The sequence below is a fragment of the Somniosus microcephalus genome, chromosome 30, assembly GCF_052327205.1.
Source record: "Somniosus microcephalus isolate GS21.2 chromosome 30, FLI_Smic_1.0, whole genome shotgun sequence".
In the NCBI taxonomy this organism is placed as follows: Eukaryota; Metazoa; Chordata; class Chondrichthyes; order Squaliformes; family Somniosidae; genus Somniosus; species Somniosus microcephalus.
Genome location: NC_141016.1, coordinates 1177916 through 1198974, shown reverse-complemented (window position 1 = coordinate 1198974; position 21059 = coordinate 1177916). Strand labels below are relative to the sequence as shown.

Sequence of the window (21059 nt, the reverse complement as noted above, 5' to 3'; positions counted from 1 at the left end):
CCTACCTCAGTGAGGGAAGTTTGCAGTCTGACCTGAAGCTAGAAGCACCAGGCAATCTGGAAGCTTCTCTAATTAACCTATCATTAACCTCAGTACTTATTTACACCACAGCAAGTGCGTGAGTAATGGCCTTAAAGGGACAGGCCACGTTAACAGCGAAACATCACAACCATACACCAGAACGCAGACACCCTGTGAGTCACACCATGGAAAATCAGTTAGTATATGACTAGCATTACATGGTATAAACCTCTTCTCCTGCAAGATAATGAATCCTCTGACTCTTCTCTCTAGAAAAGAAAAGGCTGCTGGGTGATCTAATAGTCTTTAAAATTATGAAGGGGTTTGAAAGGGTAGATGTGGAGAAGGTGTTTCCACTTGTGGGGGAAGACCAGAACTAGGGTCATCAATATAAGATCGTCACTAATCAATCCAACAGGGAATTCAGGAGAAACTCCTTTACCCAGAGAGTGGTGAGAATGTGGAACTCGCTCCCACAGGGAGTGGTTGAGGCGAATAGTGTAGATGCATTTAAGGGGAAGCTGGATAAACACAGGAGGGAGAAAGGAATAGAAGAATATGTTGATCAAAAACTCCCATTCCTACTGGGGGAGGAGAGAAGCTGTGTAACACTGGTGGCACACTATGTTACAGCTTGCCATGAACAGAGGGACAACCAGTAAACTAAGACAAGAGTATATATAAACAAGGCGAAAATATATTTATAAACTCAGGGATATACCTGTTTATACACTGTATGAATGGAACCGCGTTTATGTGTTCAACCATAAATGTATTTTGATGCTTTGGCAACATAAGATGTACCTTATCATGCCAATAAAGCGATTTGTATTGTATTGTATTGATAGGGTGCGATGAAGAGAGGTGCCCCCTCTCCAGACAGGGAGCATGTGCTGAAGCCGTGTCTTTGACGATGAAGAGTTGAAGTTGGGTGGTGTCTCCTCGAGCAGCGAGTGTGGAAGCTGTCGAGTCTCTGAGTAGCGATGAAGCAACTGGCAGATTAAGAGGGAATGCCGAGGCTCTGACATCTAGCTGAGGACTGTAGGCCGATTCCCTGTGCAGAGGACTGGAGGCCGATTCCCTGTGCAGAGGACTGGAGGCCGATTCCCTGTGCAGAGGACTGGAGGCCGATTCCCTGCGCAGAGGACTGGAGGCCGATTCCCTGCGCAGAGGACTGGAGGCCGATTCCCTGTGCAGAGGACTGGAGGCCGATTCCCTGTGCAGAGGACTGTAGGCCGATTCCCTGTGCAGAGGACTGGAGGCCGATTCCCTGTGCAGAGGACTGGAGGCCGATTCCCTGTGCAGAGGACTGGAGGCCGATTCCCTGTGCAGAGGACTGGAGGCCGATTCCCTGTGCAGAGGACTGTAGGCCGATTCCCTGTGCAGAGGACTGTAGGCCGATTCCCTGTGCAGAGGACTGGAGGCCGATTCCCTGTGCAGAGGACTGTAGGCCGATTCCCTGTGCAGAGGACTGGAGGCCGATTCCCTGTGCAGAGGACTGGAGGCCGATTCCCTGTGCAGAGGAATGTAGGCCGATTCCCTGTGCAGAGGACTGGAGGCCGATTCCCTGTGCAGAGGACTGGAGGCCGATTCCCTGCGCAGAGGACTGGAGGCCGATTCCCTGCGCAGAGGACTGGAGGCCGATTCCCTGCGCAGAGGACTGGAGGCCGATTCCCTGCGCAGAGGACTGGAGGCCGATTCCCTGCGCAGAGGACTGGAGGCCGATTCCCTGCGCAGAGGACTGGAGGCCGATTCCCTGCGCAGAGGACTGGAGGCCGATTCCCTGCGCAGAGGACTGGAGGCCGATTCCCTGTGCAGAGGACTGGAGGCCGATTCCCTGTGCAGAGGACTGGAGGCCGATTCCCTGAGCAGAGGACTGGAGGCCGATTCCCTGCGCAGAGGACTGTAGGCCGATTCCCTGTGCAGAGGACTGGCTCGATGGACTGTGGATCACTCCCAGTATCTTTTCTAATTCCTAGTCTTGGCTTTTGCAATTTGTGGGGGTTTGCTTTACTTCACCACTTGTATTGAAAGAAGCTGACATGATTGTTACACTCGCGGACTCGCTCGATCGCGGACTCACATGCACACACACAATAAATAGATACATATAAACACTGCATTTCATGTGGGAAGTGTAGCTCACTTGCTCTGTGAGCAGGGGTGCTGACTCAGGCTAGCACAGTTTGTGGCGATAGGATGTAGGACACAGCAGATGATCTTGCTACGTGCCAGCAACTGAATGTATACAGGAAACCAGTGGAACAAAGGCCGAGCAGTCTGGTGGAGGAAGCCAAGACCTTATCTGGCCCTGTAACTGCAGATTGGATGTAGGTGTGTATTTGCATTGTTCGAGTGCAGAACAGCAGCAGGCCTGCGAGCTGATGGATGGGCAGCAGTTTGACACCCAGCACTCAGTTGCAATGACAGATCTTGGAATTTTCAGTCTCCCCTCAGTACAGTTGTAGATTCTGCCCTTCCTCTCACGCAGGGAGTTGATACCGAGCCAGAGGAAACATAGAAACATAGAAGGTAGGAGCAGGAGTAGGCCATTCGGCCCCTCGAGCCTGCTCCGCCATTTAATGAGATCATGGCTGATCATCCAAATTCAGTACCCTGTCCCTGCCTTCTCCCCATATCCCTTGATCCCTTTAGCCTTAAGAAATATATCTAACTCCTTCTTGAATATATTTAATGAATTGGCCTCTACTGCCTTCTGTGGTAGAGAATTCCACAGGTTCACCACTCTCTGGGTGAAGAAATTCCTCCTCATCTCTGTCCTAAATGGCTTACCCCTTATCCTTAGACTGTGACCCCTGGTTCTGGACTTCCCGGCCATCGGGAACATCCTTCCTGCATCTAGTCCTGTTAGAATTTTATAAGTTTCAATGAGATCCCCTCTCATTCTTCTAAACTCCAGCGAGTATAAGCCCAATCGACCCAATCTCTCCTCATACGTCATTCCTGCCATCCCAGGTATCAGTCTGGTGAATCTTCGCTGCGCTCCCTCCATGGCAAGAACATCCTTCCTCAGATAAGGCGACCAAAACTGCACACAATACTCAAGATGTGGTCTCACCAAGGCCCTGTACAGCTGCAGCAAGACATCCTTGTTCCTGTACTCAAACCCCCTCGCTACGAAGGAATAACTAATCAATCCATTAATGAACCCCTCTAACTCAATCGTAATGCTCTGATTCAGTCTAATGTGTAACCCTCCCCGTCACAGGTGGATACTCACAAGCTGTTGACCAGGTGTCAGTCATGGCTCAGTGGGCAGTGCTCTCGCTTCTAAGTCAGAGGTTGTGGGTTCAAGTCCCACTCCAGAGACTTGAGCACAAAATCCAGGCTGACACTCCCAGTGCAGTACTAAAGGAGCGCTGTACTTTCGGAGGGTGCCGTCTTTCGGATGAGATGTTAAACCCTCACAGGTGGACGTAAAAGATCCCACAGCTACTATTTCGAAGAAGAGCAGGGGAGTTCTCCCTGGTGTTCTGGCCAATATTTATCCCTCAACCAACATTACTAAAACAGATGATTTAGTCATTATCACATTGCTGTTTGTGGGATCTTTTTGTGCGCAAATTGGCCACCACGTTTCCTACATTACAACAGTGACTGCACTTCAAAAATACAAACAGCTTACTCTTCACAAATGACCCAGCTAGAGCCGACCTGTGCTGTGAAGCACTTTGGGATGTCATGAGGTTGTGAAAGGTGCTCTCGAAACTCGAGTCTTTCTTTCTTTAAAACTGGCTCCAAGATCTGATTAAAGTTTGGTTAGGCATTGTGTGAATCTCTCCCAGCTAGTGAAGACCGGAAGGGAGCTTTCTGCTGCAATTGTGGCATTGTTTGATTTGACTTCCATTACCTGTGTGAATGCCTCTATCTAACCTGGCTGCCATCCTACGACTGCACGGTCCAAACAGTGACTGGAGTTGGTGCCTCTTCTCTCTCCATATTGTTGCCTGTTGCGAGCGGTGCACTTTGTACAGTGCCCAGAGGAAGTCTAACCATCTTGTCTTCTGTTACAGGGCACTTTTTACGTACGAGGGGAACAGCAATGACCTGCGGGTGGCTGGTACAGGAGGTGAGGGTCACTCCATCTCGCTGGCACTCTAACTTCAACATGACATTTCATCAGTAATAAGTGATTCCGACTGCATTGACCTGATGCGAGTTTAATTGAGTTCCTGTGGATTTGTTGATATGTTGAGATGAATTGATCTGCCTAGTGGGCATTGATTGTGGTGAATTGGCCGCAAAGGGGCAGCAACTGTCCCTCACTTTGCTAGGCTAACTGAGTTTTGTCCCTTATTAAAGCCCTTGTGGTGCAAATTGTACCTGGGGGCCGAGGGGAAATGAATTTGGGTCCTAGGTTTGGCCAGTGTTGTGCGCTAACTTTCTAGTGACAGCAACCCCCCCCCCCCCCCCCCCCCCCGGAGTCTTGCTCGGGGGCTGTTGATGCCACGTGGGTCTGCGCCTGCGCCACATGTTCAACTCCTGATTTGCCCTTTGAGCAGCTCCCCATGGATCCACACTCTCCGCAGCTGTCTATACCACTGGTTCACGGATGCTCCAAGCTGACTCCACGCTGTCTACTTCATCCCACCCCAGAACCTTGGACTCTCTCGTAACATCTCCTCCCCGTCATCTGTTTATGACCAGGATATGTCTCTCCTAATCGTTAGAATGTCTGTGGAACCTCTGTGTCCATTCGGATTCACATTTTGGCTGCCGCTCTGGACCCGAGTCCATTACTTCTATCTCCCCTTCCTTTTTTCCTCGGCCCCATCTCTCCTGTCTCTTCCTTTTCCTGTCGCCCAGTCATGCCACCTTTCATTTCTCCCCTCTTGGGTATTTTTCCTTTTGTTTCCTTTTCAAATGTTTATCCAATTCCCTTAGAAAGTTACTATTGAATCTGCTTCCACCATCTTTTCAGGCAGCACGTTCCAGATCTTCATAATTCTCCTCATCTCCCTTCTGGTTGGTTTGCCAATTACCTTAAATCTGCGTCCTCTGGTTACCGAGCCTCCTGCCAGTTTCTCCCGATCAAAACCCCATCATAATTTTGAACCCCTCGATTAAATCCCCATACTGGGTTGTTCCCCCATTTTGGCCCCACCTTCACTGCCTCAAGTCCAAGGGCACAGACTTGTGTGTATCTGGCGCACAACTGGTTTAGCCAAGTGCCATCAGACCTCACTTTCCTCTGCCCAAACTGCCCACCGTCCCTTTATACCCTTCTCCCTGCCGCCTCCACGCTCACCAACAACATGCTTGGAACTCATGGACTTCTTCCATTGAGATAATCTGTTCAGCTTCCTCTGCTGCTTCCCCCTCCTTCCCGTTGCCCACCAAGCCAAACCTCCCTCCTGTCCTAGCCCTCCGTGCACATCTTTCTCTAGTCTCTCTCCCATCGCGCTCATCTTGCCCATGAGACCTCCCTCCTGTTCCCTTGACCCCATTCCCATTAAGCTGTGGAATACCCACCTTTGTTTCCTAGCTCCCACGCCAGCTGACATTGTAACTGTTTCCTTCTCCAGTACCATCCCCTCATTTTCAAAACTGCCATCATCCTTCTCCTCAAAAACCCACCCTTGACCCGTGTCCTTGCAAACTACTGCCCCATCTCCAACCTCCCTTTCCGGCCCAAGACTTGGAATGTGTTGTCGTCTCCTAAATCAGTGGCCGTCTTTCCCGCAGCACACTCTGTTTCAACCTCTCCAATTGGGCTTCTGCCCCTGCCACAGCACTGAACCGGCCCTAAACAAAGTCACAGATGACATCCTCTGACTGACCATGGTGCACTATCCGTCCTGACCTGTCATTTAAAGGTCAGCCACAATAAATCAAAGTGCAGAGGTACTCCATTGTAAGAACAGGACTGTGTAAGATCATGGCTGTTGCTGCTTCGACTGCTGGCTTTATCCTGATGCCCTGCTCTGTTGCCCTTTTCAGATGGGGGCCTTGAGGAGTTGGTGGAAGAACTAAACAGTGGGAAGGTGATGTACGCCTTTTGCCGAGTGAAAGACCCCAATTCAGGATTGTCCAAGTGTGTCTTGATTAACTGGGTAAGTGAGTTACTGTTCATTTACAATTGACTGGACTGGATCTACATGTCATTGAAATGTTGGTGCTTTTTCCGACCCTCATCTCCTGAAGGTACTGACTCGACTGGTCAGTGCCCTGTGAAACCTTGCCAAGACACCGTCTTTCATTGTGAGGTCAGACAGCGAGCACTGCTGGCAGTTTTATCTTGGGAGGCATGCTGGCCAAGCCCAATCCTGGCCTTGCACGGTGTCACCGCAGCTTTTCCTCCCTCCCTCACCTTCCTCTGCTCAAGGACCTGAGACCAATTGTGACAACCCGACTGGTGTACAGCTGAGAAGAGGACATCTTTCTTGCTTCTAACTTGCGTTTAATCTGTTTGTTTCTCCCCTGGCATTTGAACATTTCACCATAGTGGATTTGCAAGGATCAATTTTAATTCCCATCATAATCTTGTAGGTCTCCTAGTTTCCACAGAAACCGTACTCCTTAAAATCGTGTTTGCTCAGTGTATGAGGAGCAGATTAGACTGGGTTATAGAAAGCTGTATTTGTTTCATATATGGAGACATGAGTCAGACTGTACGCATGCTTATCACAGTCACGTAACCCTATTTACCTCACCCTTTCTCTTCAGACTGGTGAAGGAGTGAAGGATGCCAGGAAAGGGCTGTGTGCTAATCATGTCAGCACCATAGCCAACTTTTTAAAGGTAAGCTACGTTCAGTTTTTCTGTTACCCTGCCAAGTATGCCAGTGCCTAGTGTTTAAATGTCGTCTCTACTATTCGCTTCGCTCGTCTCCCATCTGCTGCTCAACCATGCCTTTGTTACCTCTAGACTTGACTATTCCAGTGCTCTCCTGGCCGGCCTTCCATCTTCCACGCTCCGTAATCTTGAGCCTATCCCGTTCACCCATCACCCCTGTGCTCGCTGACTTACATTGGCTCCTGGACTGGCAACACCTCCATTCTAAAATTCTCATCCTTGTGTTCAAATCCCTCCATGGCCTCACCCCCCTCCTTATCTCTGTAATCTCCTCCAGCCCCACAACCCTCCCAGATCTCTGCGCTCCTCCAATTCTGACCTCTTGGGCATCCCCGATTTTAATCGCTCCACCATTGGTGGCCGTGCCTTCAGCTGCCTGGGCCCCGAGCTCTGGAACTCTCTCCCTAAACCTCTCCGCCTCTCCTCCTTTAAGACACTTCTTAAAACCGACCTCTCTAACCCCTAATATCTCCTTGTGTGGTTTGGTGTCACGTTTTGTCCGATTGTGCTCCTGTGAAGCTTCTTGGGATGTTTTACTTTGTTAAAGGTGCTATATAAATGCAAGTTGCTGTTGACTGTCCTTCTCTCCAGGGGGCCCACGTCACCATTAACGCCCGTGCCGATGAGGACGTCGAACCCGAGGTGATCATTGAGAAAGTGGCCAAGGCCTCGGGCGCCAACTACAGCTTCCACAAGGAGAGCTCCCGCTTCCAGGACACGGGCCCACAGGGACCTGTGGTGAGTCCAAATCCATACTGTGGAAGGGGTGTGCAGAAGTCTTCCAGGTGATGGTCGGAGGTATTTAGGGACTAGTTGTCAGCGTAGTGATGGGAGGGGGGAGGAGGAGAGAGATTGGTAGCACGACAGATTTTCAGTATCCTTGTGTGGTTTGATGAAGTGCTGAACAGAGACCAGGCAGCCCTGTCCCATCCCACAGAAGGAGATGAGCCAGTCGGCAGGTGGTGTCTTGCCCCATCCTCGTGGCTGTTGAGTGACGTACAGTGCGAGTGTGCCTTAGAAAGGCACTCGTGCTCAGCTCATGTCTTCAGACAAAGTTTAGTGCGGTGGACAATCTTCCTACTGTGGAGAGTGCGGAGTGTTTGGCCCCTGCTGACAAGTGCCGATTGCCCTCCAGCACCTTGCCCACACACGGCTGTTCATCGAGTGGGAGCCTCGACATTGCGTGTCAGTAGTGACCACAGGGCACCACCACAACTGGTGCACTCCTAGCAGGGGGTCAGTGCATAATAGGGTGGGAACCCGGGCTGACTTTACCCCTCCCTCACCCAGGGCTGGTGAGACACATTGTACCACCCGGCCATCAATCCTCTGAGATCAGTGCAGGCTGGGATCAGACCTGGTGGTCAGTGTAGATCAGCGACTCCGTGTCACAGTAGAGTCCCGCCGGTAGTTAATTATCTTCCGTTCTCTTCTCTTAGGGCTCAGTTTATAAGAAGACCAATGCAATGTCGGAAATCCGAAGTGTTAACAAAGAGAGCTTCTGGGCACAGACCGAGGTAAGGCTCTGCACGGGAAAGGGTTAATAGAACAAGAACTAAATTGGCCATGTGACTCGCGGTCCCCAATCTCAGCTCGTGTCGGTGGTCCAGCTGGCCGACTGACTAATAATCCTGAGATTGTGAGTTCAATCTGGAAATAAAAAGCCGGTCTCAGTAAAAGTGACCATGAAGCTGTTGGATTGCCGTAAAAACCCAACTGGTTCACTGATGTCCTTTAGGGAAGGAAATCTGCCGTCCCTACCCGGTCTGGGCCTACATGTGACTCCAGTCCCACACCAACGTGGTTGGCTCTGTTGTCTGCTGAAGTGGCCTAGCAATTCACTCAGTATAAACCCACTAGTGGTTCAAAAATGCCCACCACCACCTTCTCAGGACAACGAGGGATGGGCAACAAATGCCGGCCTTGCCAGCGACACCCACATCCCGAGAATGAGTTAAAAAGAAACCAAGCGTTGTTGCTGACGCTGTTTAAGACAGCAGCGTGGAGCAGTCCGCACGCTCTGCCCGGGGGCGGCGGCCCGCGCGCTCTGCCCGGGGGCGGCCTGTACGTCCTGCCCAGGCGTTGCCCCTTGGAACATTGTGCCCACAGTCTGTGACTGGGCTTCCTGATGATACATCGGGCACCGCAGCGCTGAAGCCGCAGGTGTATCGATCGCGATTGCTATTCGCTTCGGATTTACCCTGTCGGTATCATAGCAACCGAATCCCAAAATAACCGCAAACCCCTTTCCCACCAGAAAGACGAAGAGAAGCGAAGGGAAGAAGATAAAAAGAGGAGGGTGCTGGAACAAGAGGGCTTGGAGCAGGAGAGGAAGGACAGGGAGCGGCAGGAGTCGGAGCACAGGGAGCAACAGTTCAAGGAGAAGTCCAATCAGATCGACCAACAGATGTGAGTCTCTCCATCTTGTCACCTTTTCTGTGGGTGAAGCCAGTTTGAGCAGGCTGGGTCAGGGCGACATGACCGGTATTGTGATGGGGAATGAACCATAATAAATCGAATTTACAGCACAGAAACAGGCCATTCGGCCCCACTGGTCCATGCCGCTGTTAATGCTCCACACGAGCCTCCTCCCACCCCTGCTCATCTCACCTCATCAACATATCTAGAACTTGGCGTCTTAGTCTCAGGATAAGGGGTCGGCCATTTAGGACCGATGAGAAGAAATTTCTACCCCAGAGGGCTGTGGATGCTCAGTCAATGAGCATATTCAGTGCTGAGAGCGATAGAGTTTTGGCATCATGGGGAATATGGGGATCGGGCAGGAAAGTGGAGTTGAGGTGGAAGATCAGCCATGATCTTATTGAATGGCAGAGCAGGCTCGAGGGGCCGCATAGCCGACCCCTGCTCCTGTTTCTTATGTTCTTATCCTTCTATTCCTTTCTCCCTCGTGTTTATCCAGCTTCCCCTTAAATGCATCTCTGCTCTTCGCCTCAACCACTCCCTGTGGGAGCGAGTTCCATATTCTTACCACTCTCTGGGTAAAGAAGTTTCTCCTGAATTCCCTATTGGATTTATTAGCAACTATCTTATATTTATGGTCCTAAGTTTTGGACTCCCCCCACCCCCACTATTAAATCCGTGTGTTAATGGAGACACGGAATGCAGGAGTTGGTTTAACAAGTCTTTACTGAATGGAGACAATCTGGAAACTGAAACTACAGAAGCCTGCCAGGGCCTTTTATACAGGGATGGTCACTGCCGGTACTGCAGTCTGAGACCAGTTATTCCCTTAAAGGGACATACACAATTCCTCCCCTTTTAGATAAACAGTACATAACATTCATTTAACAACTAAATAATAACTAATTACAATTACGGTTGCTAGATACATTAGTTGAAGTTAAGCAATTATAAGTTCAGTCTTTGAGGAGGCTTCCTGATTCTGTCTGGATAACGCCTCTTTGGGATATCAGGTTCTTCTGGCAAGGTTGAGTCGGGATCAATGTTGTTGTTTGGTTCGTCTGCTTCCAATATCACCGATTCTGCGGTAGATGCAATTGGTACTTCGGTTTCATCGCCAGGTGTATCAGATCGTGGTGTGGAGTTGAGGTTTTCCAGTGACTCTAGAATCTGGTCAGCATGGCGTCTTACAATGCTTTCTCCAACGTCCACGGTATACATTAGAGGTCCTTGCCGTGTACAGATCGTTCCTGGCTGCCATTTCTCTGTGCGGTAGTCCCCGGCCAAAACTGGTTGACCTATCTTAAAACTCCTGGTCGGCCTTTCATTCACATTCTGAAACTCCCTGTTCGCCACATCTCTTCTGACGTTTGGCTTAACCAAATCCAAGCGGCATCGTAGTCTTCGATTGAAGAACATCATGGCTGGAGTTTGGTTGGTAACCGCATGTGTCGCATTCCGGTAGGCAAACAAGAAGTTATCCACCTTGTGTTGTAGGGGTATATCTTCATTACACATTGCCTTGATAGCCTTCTTGAATGTTTGAACAAACCTCTCGGCCAATCCATTAGTGGCTGGATGATATGGGGCGGATGTGTAATGCTTAACACCATTGTTCTTTAAGAACCCCCGGAACTCTTCAGACACAAACTGTGGTCCATTGTCAGAGCAAATCTGTTCAGGCAACCCATTCCTGGCGAATATGCTTCGTAAGACTGTGATAGTTTTTTCTGTAGTGGTTGAGGACATTTTTATTACCTCTGGCCACTTTGAATGTGCATCCACCGCAATTAAAAACATCGAGTCTATAAAGGAACCAGCAAAATCAATGTGCACCCTTTGCCATGGAGATGAGGGCCACTCCCATGGATGTAGAGGGGCTTGTGGTGGGGCGTTTTGGACCTTCTGGCATCCTGTACAGCTCTTGGTCATCTCTTCGATTTCTCTATCGATTCCCGGCCACCACACAAACGCTCTGGCTAAGTTCTTCATTTTTACCCCTCCCAGATGACCCTCATGAAGCTCATTGAGCACTCTATCCTTCAATTTGGGTGGAATTACTACTCTGGATCCACACATCAAGGTTCCTCTGCACACTGACAGCTGTTCTCTTCTCTGCGAGAATGCTGGCAGCAGTGGTTCGCCATGTGCTGGCCATCCCTTCACCGTTAAATCATAGACCCAGGAGAGTGTCGGGTCATTTCGTGTTTCCTTTTCTATGTTTGCATTCGTCACAGGGAGACATTCGACAATAGTCGAGTGGAATAACTCCACTGGATCCACTGCCAGTTCTTCTTCCACCGTCGGCAACGGTAGGCGCGACAATCCATCAGCATTCCCATGCTGTTTAGTTCCTTTGTACTCGGTCATATTGGTGTGCCCCGAGGAAAAGGGACCACCTCTGTAGCCGTTGTGCCGTCATTATCGGTACGCCCTTCTGAGGGTTGAAAATGGAGACGAGAGGTTGATGATCAGTTAGTAGAGTAAATTTCTGACCGTGCAGGTAGTGATTGAACTTCTTCACCCCCCACACCAGGCTGAGGGCCTCTCTGTCAATCTGGGCGTAGTTACGCTCGGCTGAAGTTAACGAGCGTGACGCAAAAGCTATCGGCCTCTCAGAACCATCAAGGAATTTATGTGACAGAACCGCCCCAATGCCGTAGGGAGACGCATCACATGCCAGTCTCATCGGTAGTGATGGGTTGTAGTGAGCCAATACTTCTCTTGAAGTGATTAGGTCCTTACTCTTCTGAAAGGCCCGCTTACATTCATTGCTCCATTTCCATGCTACTCCCGTTCGTAGTAGGGCGTTCAGTGGATGCAGAATTGTGGACAAATTCAGCAAAAACTTATGGTAGTAATTCACCAATCCGAGGAATGACCTCAGTTGTGACACATTTTCAGGCGCTGGAGCCTTAACTACCGCTTCAATTTTGTCGGGACTTATGCAACCCCTCTTCATCAATCACGTGGCCACAATACGATATCTGTTTCTTAAAAAACTCGCACTTGGGGCGATTGGCTCGTAGCCCATGTTCACGTAGTCTAGTGAGCACCTGCTCTAGGTTGGCAAGGTGTTCACTGTCATCTTCACCTGTCACTAGGATGTCGTCCAAGTAACACTGAGTCCTCGGAATCCCTTGCAGGACTTGTTCCATCGCTCTTTGCCATATCGCCGGAGCTGATGCTACTCCGAATATCAGTCGATTATACTGGTAAAGACCTTTGTGAGTGTTTATCGTGAGATACTTCCTAGAGGATTCTTCAACCTCCATCTGCAAATATGCTTGCGCTAGGTCAATTTTTGTAAAACACTTCCCTCCGGATAGTGAGGCGAAGATATCTTCTATCCTTGGAAGAGGATATTGTACTGTGTGAAGGACTGGGTTCACTGTCACCTTGAAGTCCCCACAGATGCGAACCTTCCTTGGCTCCTCAGACTTATTGTTTAACGTTTTCTTCATGACAGGAATGATGGGTGTCGCCCACTCGCTCCAGTCTACCTTAGATAACACGCCTGCATTCTCCAGCTCTGCCTCGACGGCTGGGCGAATTGCATATGGTACCGGTCTTGCTTTGAAAAACTTGGGAATTGCATTCTCCTCTATTTTTATCGAGGTGGTTACGCCTTTAAGCGTGCCCAGTTCTTGTTGAAATACCTCTTTGGCGTCAGCTAAGATTGTTGACAATCATCCAGGAGTGACGTTGTCATCCTTTTTACCAGCCACCGTCAGTGCCTGAATGGAGTGCCAGTCTAAACTTATCTTTCTGATCCATTCACGTCCCAATAACGGTGGTCCACCATCTTGCAGAATGTAGAGATACAATTTCCGTATTTTCTTGCCGTTGTATTCGACAGGCACCCTTATTTTTCCTCTGGGGTATACTTTTTGCCCCGTATACGTCCTCAAGACAATGGATGTCTCTCTCAAGGGTATGTGTGAGAATAGCTGCTCGTAGTCTCGTCGATTCATGACGGTTAGAGCTGATCCTGTATCCAGTTCCATTTTGACTTGAGACCCTGCTATCGTGAGGGTGACCCAAATGGTTCGGTGATCCTCTTTTGCGATTACGTTGTGAAGTTTGAGACAGCTTAGTCTCTTGTTCCCGGATTCACTATCGCTCATCTGGTCTTCGGAACTACTGTCCGTCATCTTTTGTACTTTCCTGTACGGTTCCTTAGTAGCCTTTTTATTGTCGTTGGTCGTCTTCTCAGACCTGCAAACTCGTGCAATGTGTCCCATCTTTCCGCATTGCCTGCATATTTTGTCCTTGGACCAGCAGTCCTTCTGGTCATGGTTTGTTCTGCCGCAGCGATAACATTTTGCAAATCCCCGTGTCATTTCGTGGGTGCCGTATTCCTGTGGCTTTTGTTGTATTTCTGCAGCTCCCCTTGCTGCTGCTTCGTACGATACTGCCACGCTGAAAGCCTTATCTAGCGTCAGCTCTTTCTCTGAGAGTAACCTCTTCTGGGTTCCTTCACTCAGGAGTCCACAGACAAATTTGTCCCGTAAGGTATCTGCCAGTCCTGCTCCGAACTGGCAGTGCTTTGATAGCTTGCGTAGTTCCGTAAGGTAATCAGCATTGCTCTCATTTTTATGCTGATTTCTCCTGTGGAATTTAAATCTTTCTGCTATCAGCAGCGGTGTAGGATTTAGGTGTTCCTGTAGGATAGCAACAATTTCGTTAAAACTCTTCAACTTCGGTTTGGCTGGAGTAATCAGGTCCCGCAATAGGCCGTACGTTCTTGCGCCCATTAAATTTAGCAATACCGATGCCTTTTTCCCCTCGGCTATTTCGTTTGCCTCGCAATATACCTCGACTCTTTCCACATACGTGGTCCAGTCTTCTATTGCATTATTAAAGGCAGTGATATCGCCAGTCTTTGGCATCTTGAAAATCTAAGATGGCGCCTCCCGCGCTTTTCCTTCGTCCCCGATGGATCAAAATGGCGCCTCCCGCGCTTTTCCTTCTTCCCCGCCGAGTTAAGATGGCGCCTCCCGCCGCTGCCGCTGCTGTCAACGCCGCTCTCCGCAGTATTTTTATTTTTAACCGTTCCCGTCGTGGAGCGGACCCTCTGGGACACTTCCCTCCCTCTTCTTGGGTCCGAACGCTGCCCGGCTGCGAAGCACCGGCCGCGCCCTGTGTGCTCCACCCTCTCTTTGCTTCCCGACTCGCTGCCCGGCCCCGTTGCAGAGCCACCTGATCGAGCTCTAGCCCGCTGCAGCCCAGGAAGGATCAGTGCACTACCTGCCACCAGCCCGATTAGCTGGGAAACCACAGACTGGGGAACCAAGCCTGGCTCTTGACAGTCTCCCCTGCAAGTTTTCAATCTGATGATTTGGAGGGCGGTTGCCCGCGGTCGACACCTGTTTCTCGAGTTTCTTTGGATTTTTTTTTTTTCTTTTCTGGCTTCGACCTTCAATAACATCGTCTGGGGTGCTGCCGAGTTGCAGGTAAGTTCGTTGCTTTCTCGTCGCCAGTATTAAATCCGTGTGTTAATGGAGACACGGAATGCAGGAGTTGGTTTAACAAGTCTTTACTGAATGGAGACAATCTGGAAACTGAAACTACAGAAGCCTGCCAGGGCCTTTTATACAGGGATGGTCACTGCCGGTACTGCAGTCTGAGACCAGTTATTCCCTTAAAGGGACATACACAACACATGGAAACTTTTTCTCTGCCTCTGCCCTATCGAACCCCTTCATAATCTGGATCATTCAAAACAGCTGCCGTTCACCAGGCCCTGTGTGACGCAGCACCATTTCAGGCGTAATGCAGCATTTGCCAAAGGTTGGCATTAAAATGCCTGACCCAGGAGTGGCAACCCATTCACACTTTCCTCTTTGATGAGGTAACAGTACCTTGAGCGCGTTTAATGTGGTTTACTTGTAATTGGATCCTTTGGTAAAGGAGCAGTGTCGCTCCCAGTGAGTGTCTGAATCATCGGCCTGCTCATTAAACTCTCTCACCCGCTTCTCATCCTGGAATTCACTCGATGTTTTTCCTGCTGTTGCAGGCAGTTCCAGAAGAGACAAGACTCCCAGAGCAGAGAGCAGGAGAAGCAGCGCTGGGTGAGTGCGACCATTTGGCAACGAGCAACTGCAGCTCCGCTGTGTAAACCCTGAGAGTCTATCTGAGGGCAGTGGGCACCCACCATCTGATTGACTGAAGGGTTTGAGGTGACACCCTGTTGGAGATGTGCGGTTCTCAGTGTTTATAACATGCTGCTGGGGAAAGAAACACTTCCCAGTTTTTGCATCAAGGCTTTTGGCATCAAACACTCCCAGGGCAGGTACAGCACGGGTTAGATACAGAGTAAAGCTCCCTCTACACTGTCCCATCAAACACTCCCAGGGCAGGTACAGCACAGGTTAGATACAGAGTAAAGCTCCCTCTACACTGTCCCATCAAACACTCCCAGGGCAGGTACAGCACAGGTTAGATACAGAGTAAAGCTCCCTCTACACTGTCCCATCAGACACTCCCAGGGCAGGTACAGCACGGGTTAGATACAGAGTAAAGCTCCCTCTACACTGTCCCATCAAACACTCCCAGGGCAGGTACAGCACGGGTTAGATACAGAGTAAAGCTCCCTCTACCCTGTCCCATCAAACACTCCCAGGGCAGGTACAGCACGGGTTAGATACAGAGTAAAGCTCCCTCTACACTGTCCCATCAAACACTCCCAGGGCAGGTACAGCACGGGTTAGATACAGAGTAAAGCTCCCTCTACACTGTCCCATCAAACACTCCCAGGGCAGGTACAGCACAGGTTAGATACAGAGTAAAGCTCCCTCTACACTGTCCCATCAAACACTCCCAGGGCAGGTACAGCACGGGTTAGATACAGAGTAAAGCTCCCTCTACACTGTCCCATCAAACACTCCCAGGGCAGGTACAGCACGGGTTAGATACAGAGTAAAGCTCCCTCTACACTGTCCCATCAAACACTCCCAGGGCAGGTACAGCACGGGTTAGATACAGAGTAAAGCTCCCTCTACACTGTCCCATCAAACACTCCCAGGGCAGGTACAGCACGGGTTAGATACAGAGTAAAGCTCCCTCTACACTGTCCCATCAAACACTCCCAGGGCAGGTACAGCACGGGTTAGATACAGAGTAAAGCTCCCTCTACACTGTCCCATCAAACACCCCCAGGGCTTGGGTGGAGTTTGTTAGACGCAGTGTTTGTTGGGTTGGCTCAAGATTGTAGTTTCAAGCATCACGCCAGGACTTGAGCCCATAATCTAAACTGACACTCCAGTTCACTGAGGGAGTGCTACAGTGTCGGAGATGCCTGCTTTTGGATCAGATATTACTCCAGTATGGATTAAAAAAGGATGGGAATGCTATACCTTGTAGAGTGGCTGTAGTGTTGGTGATTGGTCTGTATTAACTACCTGACCCAGAATGCGACACAGTTAACGTGGACTGATTCTGGGAAATCACGCAGTGGAGCCATATTGTGCTCCCTGCCCGTCTCTGGTTCCTAGGCCTCGGCTCTCCTCTGCCTTCTGCCCAAGGTCCTCGCTGACTGGCACTGGAGCAAAGCGGCGGGAAATACGATGACTGTTCTGTACCAACTCTCCAATCCTTGTTCACATTGCAGCTTGTAACTCAGTCCACCGTTCTCCGGTGAGGTTCCTCCCCCTGCGTTTCCAGACGTTGTGCGAGGGTAATTTCGGCTGCTACGCGGTAAGTCTCTCCATCGCTGTGTCGCGTCTAATGCCATTTTATTTTTTTTTGCAGAAAGAGCAGGAGCAGGAATACCAGGCAGCGATGTGCAAGGGCTTCAAGAGAAGTCAGTCCATTGAGAAGGCCACGGTACGCAGACCTACTGTTTCCTCCACTGTCCTGTTCCCGCATGATCTGTGCAATGATATGGTTGTGCTGCTGTTCTCGTGTGAAAGAGGGCCTTGGACCGCTTAACAAGAAGCGGAGCTTGGCACCAAGGAGGAATCGGGAAGGAGAGCTCCAAGGCTGATGGAGGGAGTCCAGAACAAGCGGGCATTACCTTAAAATTAGAGTTAGGTTGTTCAGGGGTGATGTCAGGAAGCACTTCTTCACACAAAGTGTCGAGGAAATCTGGAACTCCCCCGCCGGCCCCCCCCCCCCCACCCCCCAAAAAAAAAAGCTGTTTAGGCTGGGAGTCAATTGAAAATTTCCAAACTGAGATTGATAGAGTTTTGTCAGATAAGGGTATTGCAGCCAGTGAAGTATTTTGAAGTGTAGTCACTGTTGTAATGTAGGAAAAGCAGCATGCAATTTGCGCACAGCAAGCTCCCACAAACAGCAATGAGACAAATGGCTACTTAATCTGTTGATAGTATTGGTCAAGGTATAAATATTGGCCATGACCGCATCCTGGGATCTTTACACCCACCTGAGAGGGCAGACAGGGCCTCGGTTTAACGTCTTATCCAAATGACGGAACCTCCGACAGTGCAGTGCTCCCTCAGTACTGCCCCTCCAACAGTGCAGCGCTCCCTCAGTACTGTCCCTCCGACAGTGCAGCGCTCTCTCAGTACTGCCCCTCCGACAGTGCAGCGCTCCCTCAGTACTGTCCCTCCGACAGTGCGGCGCTCCCTCAGTACTGCCCCTCCGACAGTGCAGCGCTCCCTCAGTACTGCCCCTCCGACAGTGCAGCGCTCTCTCAGTACTGTTCCTCCGACAGTACAATGCTCCCTCAGTACTGCCCCTCTGACAGGGCAGCGCTCCCTCAGTGCTGACCCTCCGACAGTGCAGCGCTCCCTCAGTACTGACTCTGATAGTGCAGCGCTCCCTCAGTACTGACCCCCCGACAGTGCAGCGCTCCCTCAGTACTGACCCCCCGACAGTGCAGCGCTCCCTCAGTACTGACCCCCCCGACAGTGCAGCGCTCCCTCAGTACTGACCCTCCGACAGTGCAGCGCTCCCTCAGTACTGCCCCTCCGACAGTGCAGCGCTCCCTCAGTACTGTTCCTCCAACAGTGCAGCGCTCTCTCAGTACTGCCCCTCCAACAGTGCAACGCTCCCTCAGTACTGTTCCTCCGACAGTGCGGTGCTCCCTCAGTACTGTTCCTCCAACAGTGCAACGCTTTCTCAGTACTGTACCTCCGACAGTGCAGCGCTCTCTCGGTACTGTTCCTCTGACAGTACAGTGCTCCCTCAGCACTGTTCCTCCGACAGTGCAGCGCTCCCTCAGTACTGCCCCTCTGACAGTGCAGTGCTCCCTCAGTACTGCCCCTCTGATAGTGCAGCACTCCCTAAGTACTGACCCCCCGACAGTGCAGCGCTCCTTCAGTACTGACCCTCCGACAGTGCGGCGCTCCCTCAGCACTGCCCCTCCGACAGTGCGGCGCTCCCTCAGCACTGCCCCTCCGACAGTGCGGCGCTCCCTCAGTACTGTTCCTCGCAACAGTGCAACGCTTTCTCAGTACTGTTCCTCCGACAGTGCAGCGCTCTCTCGGTACTGTTCCTCTGACAGTACAGTGCTCCCTCAGCACTGTTCCTCCGACAGTGCAGCGCTCCCTCAGTACTGCCCCTCTGACAGTGCAGCGCTCCCTCAGTACTGCCCCTCTGATAGTGCAGCGCTCCCTCAGTACTGACCCCCCGACAGAACAATGCTCCCTCAGTACTGCCCCTCTGACAGGGCAGCGCTCCCTCAGTACTGCCCCTCTGATAGTGCAGCACTCCCTCAGTACTGACCCCCCGACAGAACAATGCTCCCTCAGTACTGCACTAGAAGTGTCAGCCTAGATTATGTGCTCAAGTCTTTGGAGCGGGACCTTCTGACTCAGGCGAGAGTGCGACCCACTGAGCCACAACTGACACACACAAGGTTGGCAGCAGCCTACAGCAGGTTGGTTACAACTGATGCTTTAGAGAAAATAGATTAAGTATCAGTTTTTTTTTGTAGTGAGGGATATGTGGCAAAATACAGGGGTTTAAGCTGGGCTGTACCTGCTGCTCTGGATGGTACCGGGACAGAGCTGCCCATCAATACCCGAGACACTCAGCTTCCACCATTTGCTGCTCATCTCTTTGCAGGAGGCAGCGTCCATAATTTCCCAGAGATCGGTGAATCCCAAGGAGCTGTTCAAGGAGCGGGAGCGCAGCATGCCGGGAGACCCGTCCTCGTTCGGTGCCAGCACGCAGCCAGGTAACGGAGAAGGGCTGTTTTCCTCCTCCTCCTATCTCTTCCCTCGGCCAGGATTCTCCCCAGCGCTCTTCACTCACACACGGCAGCTTCTCGAAGCCAAACCTGGGCCCTGTACCAGCCCGGGCGTGCAGTGAGCGGGTTCCGTGTGCCTCGGGGCTGATGGTCTCACCGTTTACCGCCGGGCTACACCGGATCTACCGAATGTGTGCGCAGCGCACTCCTGGTCTCTCTGATGGCCAGAAAGACACCATGCTGACTTGCCACACAATCCTGGCTGAACCAGGGATATTTATGATGAGAAAGAAACATACACACAGGATTGACCCAGTTGCACTTTTACAACAGTTCAGCAGCTTTTGTCACCATATTTCCTAGTCACAAATTGCTGGACCATAACCTCTACACTCCTTAACATACTTCATTAAAATCAAAAGCTTCTGGACTTTCTCTGAAGCTCTGTTATTTTGATCTTAGAAAATATCTTAGAGTTTTGAAATTATTTCGAACAATTTAGGTTTGTTAGAATACCGGTGTCGGGAGTACACTGCTGGTGTACCTGAAAATTGGTAGCATGGGGCCCAGGCATGGTGGAAGCCTGTCGTACCGCAGTAGGAACTAAAGGAATGGCCACTGCTTGTTGTATTTATATCCACACCAGACACCTCCGGCCAAGAGACTGTTCCTTCTGAGGCTAATTCCTTCGCAGAATCCCCGGGACCTTTCCCAACAGACAGGTCTTCAGTATTAATGACTCTTATCGTTATTTGAGTTGGGAGTCTACAGGCAGCAGTGAGGTAAGACCCTCCTCCCATCATGGCGGGAAGCCCTGGCCTCCTACGTTTATCACACCAGCTCGGGAGAAGTTTACACCCAGTAAATTTACCTTCAATCTGTGTCCTCTGGTTACTGACCTTCCTGCCAGTGGAAGCAGTTTCTCCCTATTTACTCTATCTAAAACCCTCATTTTTAAACTCCTCCATTAACTCTCCTATTTTGTAAGGTGCTCCCAGCCATCTTGTACACAGGCCGAGAAACTTGCTCTCGGTGAAAAATCCACCTGATTAAAATATTGTGACAAATGAGGGTTTTGAGATGTTTGATGCCAGAGCTGTCTTGTAGCGCAGGGCACTGAGGTGGCACGTTTTGCACCGACCCATGAATATGACACGTTGGGCTTTCAGGACATGGACTGTGAGTAACAGCTCACGGCAGGTACACCATTTTATTGCCCCCCTCCCCTCCCCCGCAGCACATAACTACAGAATCTCGCTAGTACGGGCTGCTTTGTAAAAGAATCAAGGTATTCAATCGGAAGACTGCGTGGTGGTGGTTTCACCATGAGCTGTAGATCCCAGGCAGGACATGGTTGCAGCTTGGCATCTTTCTGCTTCTCTTTGAAGACTGGTTGCAGATTTATGTTCACGTACCTCATTCTCCCTCCCCCCCGCCAACTCATGTTCGTGTTATCGACGCAATCTTTCCTCGCTTGTCCTCTGCGCCTGCTCTCTCCTGGCTCGCTGCGCTGTATCACTTTACATTTTGCTTTGGATACGTGCTTGCGTGGGGAAAGGCAGGGTTCAAATTGCAGCCAACACTTTGAGGCAGTGCACTGCAGATCCAGGGTGCTGCTCCCAGGCACCGGCTGTGTGAGGGCCAA

General features: G+C 50.6%; 1 protein-coding gene across 2 annotated transcripts in view; it reads left to right on the top strand.

The window, feature by feature from the left end:
* Nucleotides 1-21059, top strand: part of dbnlb (drebrin-like b) — a 50616-nt gene that overhangs the window by 16540 nt on the left and 13017 nt on the right. For both annotated transcript variants that reach the window (XM_085970881.1, XM_085970880.1), the window contains exons 2-10: nt 4056-4111; nt 5983-6095; nt 6709-6783; nt 7429-7575; nt 8277-8354; nt 9095-9246; nt 15278-15332; nt 17011-17085; nt 19291-19402. In XM_085970881.1, the coding sequence (XP_085827007.1) occupies nt 4056-4111; nt 5983-6095; nt 6709-6783; nt 7429-7575; nt 8277-8354; nt 9095-9246; nt 15278-15332; nt 17011-17085; nt 19291-19402 (863 nt within the window). The remainder of the gene's footprint in view (nt 1-4055; nt 4112-5982; nt 6096-6708; nt 6784-7428; nt 7576-8276; nt 8355-9094; nt 9247-15277; nt 15333-17010; nt 17086-19290; nt 19403-21059) is intronic.